We start from the raw sequence: 22,918 nt of genomic DNA, 5'->3' as shown, positions 1-22,918 counted from the left end.
CATTCCTGAACCGTGTAATGAACACACCTTTCTAACACAACCCTGACAACCTTCTATCTTTTAAAGCGGGTGCAAAAAGGACCAATTTCAGGGTGCAACATCCTGCACCCAAAGGACGCCTGAAAAACATCTGACCTGGAATTGGTCAGACCATTTTTCAGATGTCCAGAATGACCATCTAAAACAAGCATTGGGGCCTAACACCTGTTTAATGATCTTTACTAAAAATTGGGCTGCCTTGAGCCACTTCTGGCGACGTGGACGGCCTGAAATTGCATGCTTCCGTCGGGCAAGCTGCCTGAGGGGCCGTGACCGGCGATGGCAGCTTGCTCTGAGTATTTAGCTAAGGCCTAAAGACCAATTGTTTGAATCCATAGTCTCTGTCTTTGGATGTGCTCCCTGCTCCCCTTTGGCGCTTTATAAAAGGCCCAAGGGAATTTCTAGATCTTGATGTTATTCCGACCTCAATCCGATTGTGACATTATGTCGCGCAGTCTGCACCTGCCTCACCAGGAGCAGTAGGCCTCGAAGAGAGCAGAGAAGGTAAGTTATTTTTGTGTTTATGTTAAGGTTTCCTTGTGGGCTGCTCCAGGCCCCACAAGGAAACCCTGCGCCTCTCCTGCCACGAGCATCCCCTACTCGGAGACCCCCTGACCACAATTGTGTCCGGGACTCCCTCCACTATCCATTCACCTGTTTGCCGGGGGCCCTTCCCTTGGGTCCCCTGTGGCTACTCCCTGCCATGCTCGCCCCGCTCCCATCTGCCGGACTCCACATCATTCCTGCCAGCCTCGGGTGGGACCTGAGAGTTAAAATGGCCCAGGACTCGTGTTGGTGAGTTGAGTCGAGGCTTCCACTCGCCTTGCAGGTCCCATGCTGATCTTTCACCACAAGTTAAAATCAATGGAAGTTACTGTTTGTGATATAAACTTACAAATATTTGACATCTTTATTCATATAACATTCCTTTGCCTGTTACTTTAACATAGATTTTAGCTCATTTAAAATAATCAGGTTAACGTCATTCAAATAATAAACCGAGAAGTGCCAATTAAATGTGTTAAAAGATTGTGTACTAATGTTGCAAACAGTGATTTCTAGGCTATAATCATGCATGGTAAACTCCTGAGTTAATAATTTTTTTAAATCAGCAGAGTTTAACTCGTAGAAATCTCTTCAAAAACAATGGAGTTTATTTCATACAATAGTTTTAGTGCTAACTTTTAAATACCCGCAGGAAAGAGGAACAAAGTTTGAAGAATCTTGTTCAATCCAGGAAGAGGCAGATAGATGAACTGAAGGCTAATAGAATGGATTGGCTGAAAAGGTTTGATGGGAACATGCCTTCATTACTTCATGCAATAGAGGAAACACATAAGCAGGGTCGTTTCTGGAAGAAACCAGTCGGCCCTTTAGGTAAGCCTCAGTAATTTATAACCTAAAGTTATTTAAACCAGCTGCAGAATAACTCATTCTCCTTTGACTTTCTTGTGTAATACCTGTACCTACAAAATGTAAACATTAAAGATATATTGTGTAATGTAGTCTTAATTCCATCATTAAACTTGAGTACTGCTGTTTCTTGCTCTGTAAGAAGCAGATGTGATTAGAATTGTTGCCTTTTTCCATGGTCATTTTTGGTGGATTGTGCTGGGAATTTCTGATATACAAATCAGAAGTCTATATTTGGGCCTATTTGGATATTAGCGTAATTTTCCACATGAGCTGAAGAATAATATGACTATTTGGCGCAAGTTAATTCTGTTGATTTAATATGCAACAATTTAGCATGTCATTCTTTTAGTTGGTTTCACTAACTTACATATCAAATATTGGTAACAGACTTTTGAAGTTTTTTTTTCACAATCAGTGTCCACAGCACTTGGTGGCAGCTCTTTCCCCCAAATCAGTTACCATGACTGAAGGGTTCAATTGATTTCTGCCCTCTATTGTTTTATACCGTGAGTTCCTCTCAGAGTGTGTTGACTTCCAAATTATGCGCTTTCTTTATTAGTTTAAAGCCTTGGTTCCTGCCTCTAAATCTTCCTTCACACAAAGATTTTGGGGGGAATTTTAATCCCCAAAAAACAGGTGGGGCGGGGTCAGGTGCGATGTTAAAGTATTTAAAAAAAAAGAATCTCTGACACCAAACCACCTGCAACCCATCCACTTCCAGTTTAAACGGAGGCAGGATGGGGTTGAGGGTAGCCAACCCACTCCCAGGAAGCGGGTCGTCCATTTAAATATAATAATGAGGCTGGCGTGCCACAGATTTAACCAGCATTTTAAATTTAACTCTGGCTGGTTGAGTTTCTTAGGACTCAGGGGAACCCGTTAACTAAAGTAAGGTGGGGACTGCTGGATCCAGGAGGTAAGTGCCTTTACACTTGCCTCCTGGTCCAGCATTCTGCTTCACCCATCCCCCGTGATCGGGCACCCCCACCCAGGCCTCCCGGTCTCCACCCCCAGGCCACCAATCTCTGCCCAAGGCTTCTGATCGGCCTCCTGGACTCCTCCCTCCAGTCCCGATATTCTGCCCTAATCCTTCCACCCCATCCTCCAGTCCTCCTCCGGCCCCTGACCACCCACCCCAATTCCTCCCTCCCTCCCTCTCTGCAGCATATTGCTGGCTGGCTGTGGCCAGGAAAAGGAGGTTTCAAATACAAATAAGGCCCTGCTGTTAAATTCGACAGTGCCTGCGGTAAACCCTTCTCCCGGGATTCCCTATTGCTTTCTAGCCACCCCCGACCCCCACTTCCAACCTGTCTCCCGATTAAAATTCTGGCCTCAGTCTTCAAATACCAGTGATCTCTGCCTCAGAATGCTGTGTTATGTCTTCTGTATGCTCTATAATGATTAATGCCAAATCTTCATGAATGGTAACTAAAATTAGATGCAGTAAGCTTGTTGTCTTATTGAGGATGGAGTGAGCTTTCACAACAGTCATATGATAACTGGGGGATAAAAATAGAAAATAATTGAGAGAACTATTTTTAAAAATGTATAGAAGGGAATCAAAAAGGAAAAGGGAGTATGAAAGAAGACTGGCAGTCAGTATAAAGTGAGATAGCAAGAACATAAGGAGTAAAAGACTAATTAAAGAGGGCACAGGACTGCTTGGAGATGAAGAGAGCCATCTTCTGCTTAAGTGAGGAAATGGCAGAGATGTTTAATGAGATTTGGCTCAGTTTTTTCCGAGGAAGGTGAAAATGGACTGCAAGAGTACCTGTGGAAGATGTGGAGAGCCAATCCTGGAGATTGACGCCAGGAATTCCCTCAGGGGTTCTCCCAATCGGCTGCTGTAACTCTGGGGTATTGCCTCATGGGGGTAATTTTCAACTTTGGTTGGGAATCAAAACTGGCAGTTGCATATCGGCTGCCCATTTTATACCCCGCCTGTCTTTCCTTTCCAATTAAGTCAATGAGTGGGTGTATAACGGACAGCCGATCCAGTACTACCAGCGTTCCATTGCCACTAAAGTTAAAAACGACATCCTATATGAATGCAAGTTCTTTCTTTCATAGAAACATAGAAAATAAGTGCAGGAGTAGGCTATTCGGCCCTTCGAGCCTGCATCACCATTCAATAAGATCATGGCTGATCCTTCACCTCAGTATCCCTTTCCTGCTTTCTCTCCATACCCCTTGGTCCCTTTAGCCGTAAGGGCCATATCTAACTCCCTCTTGAATATATCCAACGAACTGGCATCAACAACTCTCTGCGGTAGAGAATTCCACAGGTTAACAACTCTGAAGAAGTTTCTCCTCATCTCGGTCCTAAATGGCTTACCCCTTATCCTTAGACTGTGTCCCCTGGTTCTGGACTTCCCCAACATCTGGAACATTCTTCCTGCATCTAACCTGTCCCGTCCTGTCAGAACTTTGTGTTTCTATGAGATCCCCTCTCATCCTTCTAAACTCCAGTGTATAAAGGCCCAGTCGATCCAGTTTCTCCTCATATGTCAGTCCAGCCATCCCGGGAATCAGTCTGGTGAACCTTCGCTCAATAGCAAGAACATCCTTCCTCAGATTAGGAGACCTTCTATAGGCTGGCTAATCTTAGCTGTGGGTGAATTTCTGCGGGCTGATTTAGGAGTCTGTGGTGCTGATGAGCCTCGCTCACTGGAAGCACATACTGGAAATTCAGGTACACGCTGGCCACAATTTATCAACCATTAATTTTAGAATGAATGCTTCTAGGCAATATGGATTTGTAAAATTACTTCTCTGGAGTCCATAATATGGGATGAAATCAGCAAACACTTAGAGAAGCATGGGCTCAGGCACATTCAGCATGGATTTGAGAACAGCAGGTCGTGCTTGATTAATATTGAATTTCTGACGAAATCACAGAGATATAAATAAAGGGGACATGGTGACTGTTTTATATATTGATTTCGGAAAGCTTTTAATAAAGTGGATGTTATAGATTTTGGGTCTGATGTAGATATCTTCTCAAGTTCAGTGACATCAGCCGCTCCTGTGAGCAGATCCCACACTCCTTACGTGCTGGACTTGAATCTGAACAGCCCAATATCTACTTGTATGTTAGTGTAACCCAGGAGATGTAACATAGCATCCCTCTTGATATATAAATTGAATATTGTGGAGTAGAATTTCCACAAAGCACTCCTGGTCTCTCCCCATAGCTTCCTTCAGCAGAAGTTTGGCGGAAACCCACGGGAAATGGCATAAAAGGCTGTTTATGTCGTGTCTCTGGAATTTCCACCAATTTCCCACCAAAGTTACATGGGAGATCAGGAGAACCGCCGCAGAAATTCCAGGCAAGCGTCTTTTGCTTCTCCAGTCATTTCAATCGCAGGACTGATGAATGCGCTGGTATGAAGAGCTCAGTGACCAATCAAGAAGCTGGTTTATTTTGCAGATTGAGCAAAAGTAGCAGTCCCAGACTTTTTTAAACTGCTCCTACAAGGCATCCTGCAACAACACAAAGCAATTAAAACAAGCTACGCTACCTTGAATAACAGACAACATTTTTTTTGTTTTGTTTTATTTCCTTTTGGGTCAGCTTCAAGGTGGGAAAACCGACCTGTTATTTTTGTATCTAAAGCACAATACTGCAGATGCTGGAAGTCTGAATTGTTGGATTAACATAATCAACAAAATTAACATTTCAGGTCGATGATCTTTCAGCTGAAAGATCGATGACCTGAAACTTTAACTCTGTTTCTCTCTCCACAGTTTCTCCTTGACCTGCTGAGTGTTTACCAGCATTTTCTGGTTCTGCTATATCTTAATTCCTAGCTTAGGCCCAGACCTGCCTTCTTGTACATTTTGTGAGACCTCATTTGAACTTTTTTTTCCTATTTTTTTTATTTCTAATATATGAAAGTGAAATTTGACCAGATGATTCCCCTGGCAGCGCTCAGAGATATCCGGTCAGCTGGACCAGAATAGGTGTGAATGATCACTGAAATGTCAAACTAACTTTTACTGCCTGAAACAATGTCTGAATCCAAATCCACATCTCCCTGCCGTGCTGTCCTGTGAACTTAATCCCATGAGGGCTCAGCTTAATCCAAAGTACTTTTAACATATTCTCGCATGGGCCCCCTATGGCACCACAATCTGAAATGTGACGGTATCACATGAGAGTCTTGAGAAAATTAAGATACATGAAAAGGGACATAGCCACATGGTTCGCGAGGAGGCTTGGAGACAGAAAAGAAAGAATAGAGATAAGTGGATCTTGGATTGAGTTAATAATGATATGAATTTAGAAATATTGAATATTAATTATAGTGTAAAAATATTTTTATTTAGGTGCTTGCTTCAAACTGAAATATCCTGAATTGGCTTTGGCCGTTGAAAGTTGTCTGAAAGGACTGCTGCTTTCATTTTGCTGCGATAATTACAGAGATGAGCAGGTGCTACAGACTTTGATGTCTCAATATTTCAATTCAGGAAAACGACCCCAAATTAATGTGTGTGAGTTTGCAAATCAAGTATACAATGTGAAAGGCAGGTATGTTTCAAGATTCATACATCTTAAATATTGAACCTTTTTATTGAGGCTTTTTCACACAAAAAAAGTTGTAAAGTAAACCATTAGGTAAACAATATTAGTTAGATGTACCATTAAGGTAGCTGTATAATTTTTTGTGTGCACTTTGTCAGCAGGAGTTGACAAAAATTAGTGCTGTGCTTGTGTATGTGACATTATAGTATTGCACTGTACAGTGCGTGTTGAGTCACTGGTGTAATAGTTCAGTCTCATGATAGAGAAAAAAAACATGGTGCATTGCTCACTATTCCTAGCAACATACCATCGAAACCTTTTCAACTGTTGCTGACCTTGATGACCTACACGAGAAAAGCTTTGTGCTCGGAGGTATTCATGGTGATACTAATAATTAAAGTCAGTTAGGTGACAGTATACAGGATTATGGAAAGCTTCATATTAGGGAATGGGATTTATCAAAAATGACTACTGATACTCTGGCCTTGATCTTTGATATGGTGGCTCTTCACTCTGTTACATTGTTTTTGGAGCTTTAGTCGGGAGACTGTCTAAAATCCAAATTGAATTTATATTTTTCTCTTTAAAGAGCTGTTCATCATCCAGATTTCCCAACAGTTCTTGATTCCTTAGAAATAAACAACCCAGTGGTGGCAAACTGTTTGATTGACATGAGAGGCATAGAAAAAATCCTGCTAATCAACGTAAGTCCCTTTGCAATTTGCTTTCTGTAGAATTCCATTTGTGGCTGTGGAAGTTTAGAATCAGGAAGGTAAGAAGCTAAGTTGTATTTTTATGGTGAATTGTGTATTGCAGCATGTTTAATTTGAATTATTTTATTTTCAAAACCAACAAGTTTGCTGTGTTGCTTGGCTCAGTGCTAGCACTCTCGCCTCTCAGTCCGAAGGTCATGGACTTAAGCCGTGTTTCAAGATGTGAGCTCGCAATCTGGACAGATACTTCAGTGAGGGAGTGCTGAATTGTTGGAGGTCTTTTGGATGAGACGTTAAACCATAGTCCAGTCTGCCTGTTCAGGTGACCATGAAATATCCCATGACAATATTTCAAAGAAGAACAGGGAATTCTTCCAGAGTTATGGAAAACATTCCTCCCTCAGCCAAAACAAGCAAATATGGATCAGCTGGTCATTTATCTCATCGCTGTTTGTGGCATTTTGCCTTGCTTAAAATGAATGCCACATTTACCGACGTACATTTCAAAAGTAATTCAATAGCTTCTGAAACATTAGGAACATCCTAAGGTGAAAGGTTCAAGTTTTTTCCTTTACACTGTGGAAATGAATGCTGTAATTTTGAAGACAAAAGTTGTGGTTAAAGAGAACCGTGTACCTTATTGATTGTGAATCTGTTGTGCCTTGTTCACAAGTAATTATGCTAACCACTCATATATAAGGTAAAATTTAGAATATGGAATTCTAGTCGTGGTGCATCAGGCACTTGGAGTGTATATCGGGGCTAGTTTTTACAATCCCAAACTCCGAGCAGGGGAGCACATGTTGAACATTTGAAGCTATGAATTTGTAGCTCTGTCTTGCAGCTGCACATTCCTGCAAGTGCAGCTCCCGATTGGGAGTGCGAGCTTGCGGAATTACCCAACTGAAATTGAGGCACAGAGGTGAACAGGCACTGCGGGATTTTCCATCTATTAAATTGAATGTGCGGGAAAACCTGTGGGGCTTGCTGGCCTCCATGGCTGTAACAGGAAGGCAGAATATTATCTGAATGGTATCAGATTAGGAAAAGGGGAGGTGCAACGAGACCTGAGTGTCATGGTACATCAGTCATTGAAAGTTGGCATGCAGGTACAGCAGGCGGTGAAGAAGGCAAATGGTTGGCCTTCATAGCTAGGGGATTTGAGTATAGGAGCAGGGAGGTCTTACTGCGGTTGTACAGGGCCTTGATGAGGCCACACCTTGAATATTGTGTACAATTTTGGTCTCCTAATCTGAGGAAGGACATTCTTGCTATTGAGGGGGTGCAGCGAAGGTTCACCAGACTGATTCCCGGGATGACAGGACTGAAATATGAAGAAAGACTGGATCGACTAGGCTTATATTCACTGGAATTTAGAAGAATGAGAGGGGATCTCATAGAAACATATAAAATTCTGACGGGACTGGACAGCTTAGATGCAGGTAGAATGTTCCCGATGTTGGGGAAGTCCAAAACCAGGGGTCACAGTCTAAGGGTAAGGGGTAAGCCATTTAGGACCGAGATGAGGAGAAACTTCTTCACTCAGAGAATTGTGAACCTGTGGAATTCTCTACCACAGAAAGTTGTTGAGGCCAGTTCATTAGATATATTCAAAAAGGGAGTTAGATGTGGCCCTTACGGCTAAAGGGATCAAGGGGTATGCAGAGAAAGCAGGAATGGGGTACTGAAGTTACATAATTAGCCATGATCATATAGGGCCGAATGGCCTACTCCTGCACCTATTTTCTGTTTCTATCATGTCCTGCACTCCCAGACTACTATTGAATAACAAAATGGATACATTGAAAAGTAATTACGAAGGAAGTCAAATTATAAAGTGACATAAAAAGATAAATTTGGGGTGAAAAAACTTCTGCTCCCAATAAGGGGTAATTTTTTTCCGTAACCAATGGATAAAAACTTGTCTGGGTTGTGTTCTAGGCATTTAATCCTCCTCGTACTGTTTTCCTATAAGCTTCTCCACCTTTGCAATGTTCCATGTCCCAGTGCTAAGAGAGAAAATTTATCTCTTAAATTTCAAACTTTGCACATCTCAGTTTGTTGGGTGTTAATTTAGCTGCAATCTAAGATGCAGTTCACTTCACTGCAGTTTTGTTCCTGCAGTAGCATTTTAATATATATAGAATGTTGGCTGAATTCTCAAATATTGATGCAATAGAGAACTTTTATAGCAGTAGGTAATGCATAGAACAAGGTGAGTATCAGATTATATAATTACACTTTATATTAGTAATACGGTTTTACATCAAAATTTAACTAAACACTTAAATGTTTTCTTATTCATACAATGTTCCATACATCTATTCCCTGTAAAAGTACATGACGCAAAATAAATGCTCACAGCCCAATCACTCTTTCCAGCCTAGTGACACATAGTTCATCTCCAGGAGCATCCGCTTTTATCCTAAACTGTTTATTGTTTGAACTGTTTTGTTCGAGCAAGTTGCGAAATATCAATTCTCCTTTCTAGAACAACAACAGAGCTCGTGAAATTATTCAGCAGCAAAGGCCACCCTTGAACTGCAGAGAAGCCTTTACTGCAGCAGGTGACCAGGTCTTTACAAACCGCTATTACTCCTCAGAAGTGGACAGGGCAAGATACTTGGGTGCTGATGTGGAATCACAAATCAGGTTTGTAACTAACTTTATCAACTATCTTGGTACTCCAACCTCACAAGAAAAAATTAGCAATAGATCTTTAAAAATACCCTGGAAATTGAGCCCTGCTTTTTGCCTCCTTTCCCCCCCCCCCCCCCCCCCCCCCCCACAGCCACCCAACGAGCCCCTCTGGCTTAGTATACATTCAATTATGTTTCAGAATTTTGTGGTGATAAATGTGTTACTATTTGATACTACTTTATATCATTAAAACAACTTAATTTTCACACACTGCCTGATTACCAAACTTTATTTCCTGCTGTCACACTCCATCATCATTTTGTGTTGACCTTTTTCTATAATAAATTCCCAGTCCACATTTCTAATGGAAATTGCTTGTGTTGCGCACATTACCCTGTAATTGCACAATTTGACCACAGAGTGGATTTTCTCCCACACATCACTAAAAACATTTGCAAATTTTTCTTTGCCTGTAAATTTTTGGTCTGCCATTTCCTTTCTCAGTAACTGTAATATCTAATGTCTGAAGTAAAAGTTTAATCAAAATAAAACATTCAAAAACTTCACAATACTCTGATTAAATGTATCCATTGAATTGTCTTTTGTGGCTTTTAATGCCTTCATTAAAGATTTTACTTGAAGCCCTCAGCCTCCACTGAAAGCATAGGTGTGACACTGTGAGCTGAATTGGAATTGTGGTTTCTGAGTACCTATTCCTAAGATGCATCAGTACTGTCCGGTCCACTGTACAGGTTAAATATTTCTCTTCAGCTTTCAGCAGTTACTGGTCAAGGGAGGTGGAGGCAAGAGCTGTCATGGATAGGGGCAGAGAAAAAGAAGGGATGGATCAGTAAGAGGAATAAAATTATACTAGTACCAGTTGGTGCATGGCAGAAAGAAGAGGGAAAGAATCCCCTGGCTACCTTGCCTTTCTTAGTGAGGTAATTGATGTTCTTCCTGCACCAAACCCACATCCTCTGGATTACGTTGGGGCATTTACTCTTTCACCTTCTGCCCACTGATTTGTGATCCCTATGGCCATAGTAGTTGAGGGAACTTCTGTTCTGCTATCCATCTTGTACAGCAAGATGTCAACTGAATCCCCATCAAAGTGATGCCTTGCATTCTTTTCAGTGCGGTCTGGTAACTTCCAGGTAGCCTGAACAAAGGTCAGTCAGGCAATAGGTCAAGGTCAGCAACCAGCTCCGTGTTTTCACGTTGCAGTTCACTTCAGTGACTGATGTCGAAGACCTTTTCAGCTGCTGCAGGCCTTTATGTACTGCAGCAACTCTAAGTTGCAATAAAGCAGATGTTTTGGTTTCCATAAATGTAAACAATATTTGTCACTAAGGTTCTTTGTGTTACAGTCAGCTGGAAGTGGAAGTGAATGAAAATATGGTCCAGATGTTATGTTATCAACAGCAGTTGCAGTCAATAGAGAAAGGAATCCAGCGAAATCATACCCATATCAACAATAAACAGATACAAAGGAGACAAATCCAGGTCAGCAATTAAAAGTCAAAAGGAAAACATGACAAAAATCTGTTTTAAAAATGTAAGTATTCAGTGATTCTTTACAAAGAAATAAAACCAGGACTAATTTCATATATTTCAATTCCTGTTTATTTCAGAAAAGAATAACCGAAATTATGCTAGAAATGACAGATTTAGAGAGTATTGAGGAAACCCAGGCAGTGGATATTTCCACACTAGTGAGTGTCTTAATCATTTCTGAATTACTTTGATTTAGATATCAAATATGTGCATACTGTGTTTCAAACACTGCACAGAATATACGGTTGTTAATTTTTGTTTCATTTATTGTTTGAATGTTTTCAGAGACCATGAAAATAAATCAGTTATATAGGGTTGAGTGATGACTAGCTCTCTTCTGCTATGAATGCAATTTTCCTTTTTAATTTTAAACTAGAAAGAAGAAGCCCAAGATATCCGGCACAGAATTGAGTCTGCCAAGAATGAGTTGGAGCAGGCAAGAAAGGATATGGATGAACACCGGAGGATAGTGGATGAGGCTGAACAAAAGTACAAAGAGATAGAGGAGAAGGAACGGTCACTAGCAGAAGAAGCTGATTCAATAAAGGTGCAAATTAATGATGCAGTGATTGCCGAACTGTTATCAACTTATAGATGTTTAGTGAAAACTAATTAATGTACTTATTCCCCTACCAGGAAGAACAAATTAAGGTTGGCACAGAGGTTGAAAAATATAAATGCTATAAAAGACATTCCGAAGCCGAAAAAAAGAAACACTTGGATGGAATAGAAAAATTAAAGGAGAGACGAGAAAATAAAGAAAAGATTTTAGAGGTGCACATATTTCTTTACTAGGCCTGATGTTTTACCTTATAGCAGTGATCACAACTATTCCAAAAGCAAAATACTGCGGGTGCTGGAAATCTGAAATAAAAAACAGAAAATGTCGGTTATACTCAGCGGGTCAGGCAGCATCTGTGGAAAGAGAAACCGAGTTAACGTTTCAGGTCAATGATGAAATGTCATCGACCTAAAACATTGGGCTGGATTTTGAAGGTAGGTCAGGTGGGAAAGAGTTTTTTCCCCCAGCAGGTTGGGACCCCGCTATGATCCCGCCACCATGCGCTTTTACCAAATGTTGGGTCTGTCAGCGCTGAGCAAACCAGGAGAGGCAATTAAAATCATTAGTGGCGTGTTTACGGCCACTTAATGGTTTTTCCCCAGCTTTTTGAATTTGACAGGTCATACATTGGTTTCCTGTTGTGCCCGGACCCCATCAGTGAAGCTGAGGTGGCAGGTCATAGAAACATAGAAACATAGAAAATAGGTGCAGGAGTAGGCCATTCGGCCCTTCTACACTGCACCGCCATTCAATGAGTTCATGGCTGAACATGCAACTTCAGTACCCCATTCCTGCTTTCTCGCCATACCCCTTGATCCCCCGAGTAGTAAGGACTTCATCTAACTCCCTTTTGAATATATTTAGTGAATTGGCCTCAACAACTTTCTGTGGTAGAGAATTCCACAGGTTCACCACTTTCTGGGTGAAGAAGTTTCTCCTCATCTCGGTCCTAAATGGCTTACCCCTTATCCTTAGACTATGTCCCCTGGTTCTGGACTTCCCCAACATTGGGAACATTCTTCCTGCATCTAATCTTTCTAACCCCGTCAGAATTTTAAACGTTTCTATGAGGTCCCCTCTCATTCTTCTGAACTCCAGTGAATACAAGCCCAGTTGATCCAGTCTTTCTTGATAGGTCAGTCCCGCCATCCCGGGAATCAGTCTGGTGAACCTTCGCTGCACTCCCTCAATAGCAAGAATGTCCTTCCTCAGGTTAGGAGACCAAAACTGTACACAATACTCCAGGTGTGGCCTCACCAAGGCCCTGTACAACTGTAGCAACACCTCCCTGCCCCTGTACTCAAATCCCTTCGCTATGAAGGCCAACATGCCATTTGCTTTCTTAACCGCCTGCTGTACCTGCATGCCAACCTTCAATGACTGATGTACCATGATACCCAGGTCTCGTTGCACCTCCCCTTTTCCTAATCTGTCACCATTCAGATAATAGTCTGTCTCTCTGTTTTTACCACCAAAGTGGATAACCTCACATTTATCCACATTATACTTCATCTTCCATGCATTTGCCCACTCACCTAACCTATCCAAGTCGCTCTGCAGCCTCATAGCATCCTCCTCGCAGCTCACACTGCCACCCAACTTAGTGTCATCCGCAAATTTGGAGATACTACATTTAATCCCCTCGTCTAAATCATTAATATACAGTGTAAACAGCTGGGGCCCCAGCACAGAACCTTGCGGTACCCCACTAGTCACTGCCTGCCATTCTGAAAAGTACCCATTTACTCCTACTCTTTGCTTCCTGTCTGACAACCAGTTCTCAATCCATGTCAGCACACTACCCCCAATCCCATGTGCTTTAACTTTGCACATTAATCTCTTGTGTGGGACCTTGTCGAAAGCCTTCTGAAAGTCCAAATATACCACATCAACTGGTTTTCCCTTGTCCACTCTATTGGAAACATCCTCAAAAAATTCCAGAAGATTTGTCAAGCATGATTTCCCTTTCACAAATCCATGCTGACTTGGACCTATCATGTCACCTCTTTCCAAATGCACTGCTATGACATCCTTAATAATTGATTCCATCATTTTACCCACTACCGATGTCAGGTTGACCGGTCTATAATTGCCTGTTTTCTCTCCCTCCTTTTTTAAAAAGTGGGGTTACATTGGCTACCCTCCACTCGATAGGAACTGATCCAGAGTCAATGGAATGTTGGAAAATGACTGTCAATGCATCCGCTATTTCCAAGGCCACCTCCTTAAGTACTCTGGGATGCAGTCCATCAGGCCCTGGGGATTTATCGGCCTACAATCCCATCAATTTCCCCAACACAATTTCCCGACTAATAAAGATTTCCCTCAGTTCCTCCTCCTTACTAGACCCTCTGACCCCTTTTATATCCGGAAGTTTGTTTGTGTCCTCCTTAGTGAATACCGAACCAAAGTTGTTCAATTGGTCTGCCATTTCTTTGTTCCCCGTTATGACTTCCCCTGATTCTGACTGCAGGGGACCTACGTTTGTCTTTACTAACCTTTTTCTCTTTACATATCTATAGAAACTTTTGCAATCCGCCTTAATGTTCCCTGCAAGCTTCTTCTCGTACTCCATTTTCCCTGCCCTAATCAAACCCTTTGTCCTCCTCTGCTGTGTTCTAAATTTCTCCCAGTCCCCAGGTTCGCTGCTATTTCTGGCCAATTTGTATGCCACTTCCTTGGCTTTAATACTATCCCTGATTTCCCTTGATAGCCACGGTTGAGCCACCTTCCCTTTTTTATTTTTACGCCAGACAGGAATGTACAATTGTTGTAGTTCATCCATGCGGTCTCTAAATGTCTGTCATTGCCCATCCACAGTCAACCCCTTAAGTATCATTCGCCAATCTATCCTAGCCAATTCACGCCTCATACCTTCAAAGTTACCCTTCTTTAAGTTCTGGACCATGGTCTCTGAATTAACTGTTTCATTCTCCATCCTAATGCAGAATTCCACCATATTATGCTCACTATTCCCCAAGGGACCTCGCACAACGAGATTGCTAATTAATCCTCTCTCATTACACAACACCCAGTCTAAGATGGCCTCCCCCCTAGTTGGTTCCTCGACATATTGGTCTAGAAAACCATCCCTTATGCACTCCAGGAAATCCTCCTCCACCGTATTGTTTCCAGTTTGGTTAGCCCAATCTATGTGCATATTAAAGTCACCCATTAGAACTGCTGCACCTTTATTGCATGCACCCTTAATTTCCTGTTTGATGCCCTCCCCAACATCACTACTACTGTTTGGAGGTCTGTACACAACTCCCACTAACGTTTTTTGCCCTTTGGTGTTCTGCAGCTCTACCCGTATCGATTCCATATCATCCAAGCTAATGTCCTTCCTAAGTATTGCATTAATCTCCTCCTTAACCAGCAATGCTACCCCACCTCCTTTTCCTTTTATTCTATCCTTCCTGAATGTTGAATACCCCTGGATGTTGAGTTCCCAGCTCTGATCATCCTGGAGCCACATCTCTGTAATCCCAATCACATCATATTTGTTAACATCTATTTGCACAGTTAATTCATCCACCTTATTACAGATACTCCTTGCATTAAGACACAAAGCCTTCAGGCTTGTTTTTTTAACACCCTTTGTCCTTTTAGAATTTTGCTGTACAGTGGCCCTTTTTGTTCTTTGCCTTGGGTTTCTCTGCCCTCCACTTTTCCTCATCTCCTTTCTGTCTTTTTCTTTTGCCTCCTTTTTGTTTCCCTCTGTCTCCCTGCATTGGTTCCCATCCCCCTGCCATATTAGTTTAACTCCTCCCCAACAGCACTAGCAAACACTCTCCCTAGGACATTGGTTCCGGTCCTGCCCAGGTGCAGACCGTCCGGTTTGTACTGGTCCCACCTCCCCCAGAATCGGTTTCAATGCCCCAGGAATTTGAATCCCTCCCTGCTGCACCACTGCTCAAGCCACGTATTCTTCTGCGCTATCCTGCGATTCCTACTCTGACTAGCACGTGGCACTGGTAGCAATCCCGAGATTACTACTTTTGAGGTCCTACTTTTTAATTTAGCTCCTAGCTCCTTAAATTTGTTTCGTAGGACCCCATCCCTTTTTTTACCTATGTCGTTGGTACCAATGTGCACCACGACAACTGGCTGTTCTCCCTCCCTTTTTAGAATGTCCTGCACCCGCTCCGAGACATCCTTGACCCTTGCACCAGGGAGGCAACATACCATCCTGGAGTCTCGGTTGCGGCCGCAGAAACGCCTATCTATTCCCCTTACAATTGAATCCCCTATCACTATCGCTCTCCCACTCTTTTTCCTGCCCTCCTGTGCAACAGAGCCAGCCATGGTGCCATGAACTTGGCTGCTGCTGCCCTCCCCTGATGAGTCATCTCCCCCAACAGTACCCAAAGCAGTGTATCTGTTTTGCAGGGGGATGACCACAGGGGACCCTTGCACTACCTTCCTTGCACTGCTCTTCCTGCTGGTCTGCCATTCCCTATCTGGCTGTGGACCCTTTCCCTGCGGTACGACCAACTCGCTACACGTGCTACTCACGTCATTCTCAGCATCGTGGATGCTCCAGAGTGAATCCACCCTGAGCTCCAACTCCGCAACGCGGTCCGTCAGAAGCTGGAGGCTGATACACTTCCCGCACACGTAGTCGTCAGGAACACTGGTGTCGTCCCTGAGTTCCCACATGGTACAGGAGGAGCATAACACGCGACCGAGCTGTCCTGCCATGACTTAACCCTTAGATAAGCAACAACAATGCTAAAGTTTACTCACTGTTATAGAAGAGAAAAAAGAAAAACTACTCACCAATCACCAGTCAATCACTTATCCCCTTGGCTGTGACGTCACCTTTCTGTTTCTTTCTACTTCTTTTTTGCCTTCTCCCTGTAGCTGCACCGGCTCCGCCTTTTATAGGCCTCACCAACGCACCTCCTCGACGCTGCTCCCGACTGCCGCCGACGCTGGGCCTCAGATTCCCTGCCCCGCCTTTTATAGGCCTCAGCAACGCACCTCCTCGACGCTGCTCCCGACTGCCGCCGACACTGGGCCCCAGATTCCCTGCCCCGCCTTTTATAGGCCTCACCAACGCACCTCCGCGACGCTGCTCCCGACTGCCGCTGACGCTCAGTGGCCATTGAATCAGCTGATGAGTTAGCAGCTTCAAATGTCAAGTCAAAGCTCCCAGCTGATTGAGATATGTTACCTTAACCACACTAACTGCATTTCCACTACAGATTCAGGATGCTGCAAGTCTTTACACAAGTCTCCATCCAGTCTGACCTCATTACCTCTCCCACCGTTGACAGATTGCTTCTGTCATCTCTACTTCACCTGCCATCTATTCCATCAGCATGGACCTCTCTCACCTTGGTCCTCAGAATGCCACCACAATCAGCCCCAACACCAACATCACCAGGCACACCAGCAACACCAACAGCCATACCAACCTTCTCTGCAATCAACTGATGCTGCACAGGGCATCAGCACCTAATCACATTGCTCCCCAGGAGGCCAAGGATGGCCTCACCATGGCCAGATTTTATACACTTGACGCTGCACATCCTGGCTGCCAAATGATGTACCAGTTTGGCACCATCTCACACCAACACCATAAAGCATCCCTACAATGCCCAAGCCATTCCTTTCACACTCATCACCATTGCGAGGGGTACCATTATGTCTCACCATTCATTGCAACTCACTAGCCACTTCCAAAAGTGCACACAAATCTGTCCAAGGACGCAAACTGTTGAAAATAAAGGTTTCAATGTTTGACATCACATTAACACAAACTTTACATGAACATTACATAAAAGACCCAAGTGCCTACCTTGTATGTTGTTAGTTGGTATGATTGCACTAGGTTGAGTGTAAGGTTGTGGCTAATGAGATGGGGATGTAATAATGTAGATAGAGAGGGATGGATGGTGGTGCAAGGTAAGTTATGAGTAAGGATGTGCAGGAGTAGAGTGGGAAAGGCAGAGTGATGGGGATATGATGAGAGGCACCGCAGGATGAGGTTGAGTGTGGCTTTGTACTAACGTTTCGTGATCTACTGAGATCATTGAAATGCTTGCGGCATTGCACCTAATTCCTTCTGACCACATCCCTGCTTGTGACCACCTCTGCAATATGCAACCAGGGTGCGCTGATTTCCTAGGGAGGTCTCTTCCGCCCATGGGAAGGGAAGAAAACCTCCCTGTGTGCTGTGACTCCCTCCATAAGCAGATGGAGGGAGTCATGGGCGAGCCTGGGTGCAGCCCTACACCTTTGTGCAGTGTTTGCCAGTGTTTGCAGCAGCTCAATGCTGTAGAACACTGACAGCACAAATGTCAAAAGAAAGGTGCATATGCTTCCTTTAAGGAAACCGGGTGATGATGCATCATCAAATGACATCACCAGACCCGCTTCCTCTGATTGGCCAGGAAACGCGATGGGCGGACTTAAGCCCAATCAACGGAAAGTCATCTCAGAGGCCGGGATGGAACCAGCACTGGGGTTGGGACATCACCCACTACGGAGCACCGAGGATCGTGAAGTCTAGCCTAGCCCATTAACTGTTTCTCTCTCCAAAGTTGCTACCTGACCTGCTGAGTATTTCCAGCATTGTTGATTTTTATCATACCTGTTAAACTAATAAGAGGAAAATCACAATATTGTGAAACAAAGTGGAAAACTTTAACTTACAATAATATACTGGATTTATATAGTGCACCATAATGTTGCAATGTCTCAAAGCACTTCAGACAATAACCTTTCAAAGTGCAGTCACTGACTGTTATAGTTTAAAAATTAATTTGTGCACATTGCTGGCGGGAACAGTGCACAACAGGCAATGCTGCTGACTTGTACCTCATGGTCTTCCTGCTGAAATATCTGGGTTTGAATATTGGCAAGTTTCTGATGGAGTGGCTGCCTGTCTGAGCATATGCACAGCTGTCAGGAGTTTTTTTTGAATGTTTGCATCCTATGCTGACCAACAAGTCTAGGTTACAAAATATGTAACCCTCCATTTTCCTGTGAATACAACCCAATTTTTAGTAGGAAATTGGATGGGGATCCATTAGCACCTGCCCAATTTTCCTCCATCATTTCCAGTGGATGATCAAAGAGCCTACCCTAAAATGGGCAATCAAATGAGTAGTGATGATATGGTGATGCCATCCACCCACTTTCCATTATTAGCACCTCACCATGCTTCTTACATTCACAACTTATAAAATGGGCCTGATGAACCACTGTAGAAAAGGTAGAAGTGAATTTAAAGGTCCTAAGAGGTACTTTCCAATGATTCAGAGAATGCTTAATCGTCAACCTGAGACATTAAACTGAGGCGCTGTCCTCTCTCTGGTGGATGTAAAAGATCACATGGCACTATTTTGAAGAGCAGTGGAGTCATTCCCGGTGTCCTGGCCAATATTTATCCCTCCATCAACATCACTAAAATAGATTACCTGGTCATTATCACAGTGCTGTTTGTGGGACCTGTGTGCAAAATTGGCTGCCACATTTCCTACATTACAACAGTGACTACACTCCAAAATTGGCTGTAACATGCTTTGGGACATCCTGAAGTTGTGAAAGGCGCTGCATAAATGCAAGTCTTTCGTTTTAATTCTCTGCAAATTTGGTCATCTTTCTTGTTTGTCTGCTGCTGACAGCTGTTTGCCACCTACCTTTGCATCTTTTGCTGTGAGGCTCCCCTGTTACCTCACCCTCATTCTAAAGCAGGTACAGTGGGAGTGAAATTGATCTTGGGCTGTAGTGCATAATGGGAGATAGCGAATCGACAGCCTGTTTTACACCCCGCCTGGACAGAATGTAAAACAGGTTGACGATTTGCTAACCCCTATATATATTTCGAGGGAGAAGAGATGGAGTATGGAGGGAGGCCAGTCTGGTCAAGCAGCACCAGTGACATATGGCACCCACACTAAGATGCTCCTATCTCCAGATGTCCAAGGAGCAGTGCTTGTGGATGCTGTGCTTCACAAAGGAAACCATCAATGATTGATACCATATACTGCAACAACCCACCTCTGCCATCGACATCAGTAACATTAAACGCACAGCTGTGCAGATTTATTAAGCAAGTCATTGATGCAATGTTTGCTAGAGTAAGCCATTTCATCCACTTCACCATGATAAGTGGCAGCAGCATGACTGAACACTGCAATTTCATATTATGGCTGAATTCCTGAATGTCCAAGGAGTAATAGATTGCATCCACTTGGCTGTATGTACTCCCTTCATCAATCCCATCACCAACACCAATAGGAACTGATTCTTGTCTCTGAATTTCCGCCAAGTACCAGATCATGCAAGCGAATGCTTGCTTTCCTGTATGTTGCCACAATGCCTTTGTTGTAAGGCAGCAATATTTCTGATCCTAAAAAGGCATCTTTGGATAGCTCCCAGGAGATTAAGGTTATTCTCCACAGCCATGACTGATGACACCTGTGCATTTTTGCAGTACACCAGTTATATCTGTGATGAAAATGTGTTATTATCTTTGGTTATTAATTAGATTTTGCATTGCTGATGGCAATACACACATGCTAGAAGGAGGTCCAGCGTGCACTATTGGAACATTGAAGACATGCATCAGGTGCCTGGAACATTTTGTGGCTGCTCTGTAATATAGTCCAGGATTGCGATTGTGCTACATATAACATTGCCATAAAAAGATTCCTCATCATGGAGGCCTTGGAGAAGGAAAGCACCCAAAGATAACAGTGATTCAACTGGAGGAGCAACAGCGGCCTGAAGGGGATATCGAGGAGAACCTATTGCAGGCTGCAAAATACTTTCATGCTATTCTCATAGAAGAAGCTTTCCTATGACTTCCACATCTGTCAAAGTGCATTAACTGTCCTGTCTACATCTTTCCATTTCCCTTCACTTATCTGTCACCGTCTAAAGAATCTTCCTGTGCACTTCCCAATCAAAGCACTTGATGAAAGCCACTTCCAAACCTTGGTAGCGGTAACCTTCAGAGTCGCTGATTGAGCTGTCCCTACCCTGGACAGGTTTGATAGTCTGCAGGAGTGTGAATAGTACTATAGTGATATCTGTAATGAAAATGTTGTGTTATTTTTGGTTATTAATTAGATTTTGCATTGCTGATGGCAATGCACACATGGGGTTATGGTTTGTTATTTCTGGCTGTCTTCAACAAGATGTAGGGATTGATGTTAGACTCTGACTAATATTCACACCTCGGGCATGGCAGAGGCTTGCGTAGTTTTGGAAGTTCTTGTTATGCATGATTTGTTTGATCTGATTATACAATGAATGAGGGCCTCGCTGGGAGATCTTTCAAAGTATTTGGCATATATCAAAGAATCAAGCCATCCCACTGTCGTGTATATAGGCACCTTTAGTGATGACTCCACGAGGCAGGGTATGGTGCTTAAACTCTGCAGACCTGCAGTCTTTTATTAGCAGCTCCAGAGTGCCAACAACAAGCTGTGTGTTCCTTTTTATACTGGGTTTCCTGCCGTGTGCAGGCAACCCCTGGGTCTCCAGCAACAGCACCCTCTAGTGTACCGGTAAGGTGTGTACAGTACAAGGGTACATTCAATGTTGCATACAGTGTTACAGATATCACACAGTAAACAGGCGTGCATACACAACAATACTCCCCCCTGAGCATTTTTCATTTTCTAGTTGTCATGACCAGGAGAGGTGATCAGTGGTGGGCTATGGGAGGTTGTGGTGAGGGTTGTGTGGTTGCCAGGTGTGACCCCTGTGCTTGAGGCTGGCCTCGTACGTTTCCCCTCCCTCACACACAAACCAAGTGAGTGTCACTGTTGTGGGATCCCTCGGGGAGATAGCCACGGCAGCAGTGGGTGGTGTGTATACACTGTGATGTGGGTAGTTGTGGGGTGGTGGGCAGGGCCACAAGACTGGGTGGGCTCCTTGTCCACCAATGGGGATGAGGGTCAGGTCATCCCAGGGTTTGCCAGGGAAGCTGGAGGGTATTGGCCTCATACTTCTGGTGTTGGTTCTGGTGGCCAGGGGCTGTAGGGCTGGTCTGGTGCCGGTTGCCATTAGTGGTGGCTGGGCTGCCCATTGACCACTGTCCCTATAGTGGGTCTGCTCCCACTGCCTGTGTGTGTGCCCTGCAAGGGGCATCACATTCGTTCCAAAGGTCCAGGCTACATGGTCAGGTAACCTCTGGACCTGGGGGTCTCCCACAGGGGGATTCCATTGGCATTAGCATGGTCCCTGTAGGACCCAATGTCCTTTGGCAGTGTCCTATACATGACACCTTGGCTCTGATCACACATAGTCGAGCCTGCATTATACATTCTAGCACTTGCATCACTTTTGGGTGTCCTGGTTTCAACAAACATGGTAACATTAGGCATTTCACAATCTCTATCATTATTGTTAAGCATAATAAACTTGTTCTTAACCTTACTGACACCTGCATTCATCTCATTAGTTACATTAGTTAAACCAGCATCACAATTCATGGTTACATTGCATACATTTTCATACTTGCACCCTTTAATTGCATCTTTAGCTTTAAAATCCGTGTACTCAAATAGTTGGAACTTCGCCTTTAAATTTTTTTGGTTACCGGTCTCCTTTAAGGGAGCTTTCAAATCCGATTGGCCCCTCGATGTCACATGATGCTCCTCCATGTTGACTCGCATTTTGAATGCAGGTCTGCTGCTCACCAAGCAGCAGCCATTTTATGGTGCTCCTTTCTTCCACGTTCTTGTGGTGCTGCAGCCATTTTGTGGTCTTGTTGCAGGCAGGCTGTGGTGGCCTTTTCTTCCACATGCTTGTGGTGCTGCAGTCATTTTGTGGTCTTGCTGCAGGCAGGCTGTGGTGGTCTTTTCTTCCACAGCACCACTTTGCCTGATGTGGACTCGGTTCATCCAATTCCTGCCCAGCAGCGTGGGACCGTCGCCGGCTACAATCCACAGGGGGAGTTTGTTCAACACGCCGCCTTGGGAGACCCGGACATCTACACTGCCAACGATTTGGATTTTACCTTTGGTATAGGTGAGCAGCTTTGCCTGGACAGGAGACAGTTTTGGTCGAGTGGCAGGATTCCTCCAAATTTTTTCAAAGGTCTTTTGGCTCATCACAGACTGGCTCACCCTCCATGGAGACTGGGACCCCGTCGATGTCCACTTCCACCATCCACGGAGAACTTCCGGTGGAGCAGGTAAAGATTCCATACTCCTCTCCCAGGGTTAGAGCAGCTTCATCTTCATCTGTGTCGGAGCCCCGGTGATTAGCCAATTCATCAGAGACACAGTGAGTACATCCTTTTCTGCACATTCTCTGAAGGTGCCCCTTTTTGCAGCCTTTGCATGCATAGACTTTGTAGCGGCACTGGTGGGCCCTGTGTTTTCCTCCACAGCGCCAGCACGGGGCCATCCGGTTTGCCCCATGTGGTGGACTCAGGGTTGCGGGACTCGGAGCAGCATTTCTGCCTTTAGAAGTGTCCATGCGGTGCACTGCGCTCGCCGG

At 43.9% G+C, this 22,918-nt stretch overlaps 1 protein-coding gene across 3 annotated transcripts in view; it reads left to right on the top strand.

Moving 5' to 3' along the window:
- Positions 1-22,918, top strand: part of LOC139267157 (structural maintenance of chromosomes protein 6-like) — a 177,131-nt gene that overhangs the window by 127,622 nt on the left and 26,591 nt on the right. For all 3 annotated transcript variants that reach the window (XM_070885036.1, XM_070885037.1, XM_070885039.1), the window contains 8 exons: positions 1,238-1,416; positions 5,785-5,986; positions 6,570-6,684; positions 9,185-9,345; positions 10,701-10,836; positions 10,965-11,045; positions 11,264-11,434; positions 11,524-11,661. In XM_070885036.1, coding sequence (XP_070741137.1) covers positions 1,238-1,416; positions 5,785-5,986; positions 6,570-6,684; positions 9,185-9,345; positions 10,701-10,836; positions 10,965-11,045; positions 11,264-11,434; positions 11,524-11,661 — 1,183 coding nt within the window. The remainder of the gene's footprint in view (positions 1-1,237; positions 1,417-5,784; positions 5,987-6,569; positions 6,685-9,184; positions 9,346-10,700; positions 10,837-10,964; positions 11,046-11,263; positions 11,435-11,523; positions 11,662-22,918) is intronic.

This window comes from Pristiophorus japonicus, chromosome 7 (assembly GCF_044704955.1).
Source record: "Pristiophorus japonicus isolate sPriJap1 chromosome 7, sPriJap1.hap1, whole genome shotgun sequence".
NCBI lineage: Eukaryota > Metazoa > Chordata > Chondrichthyes > Pristiophoridae > Pristiophorus > Pristiophorus japonicus.
Note: the sequence above shows the minus strand (reverse complement) of the source record. Positions and strands in the feature narration are given on the sequence as shown.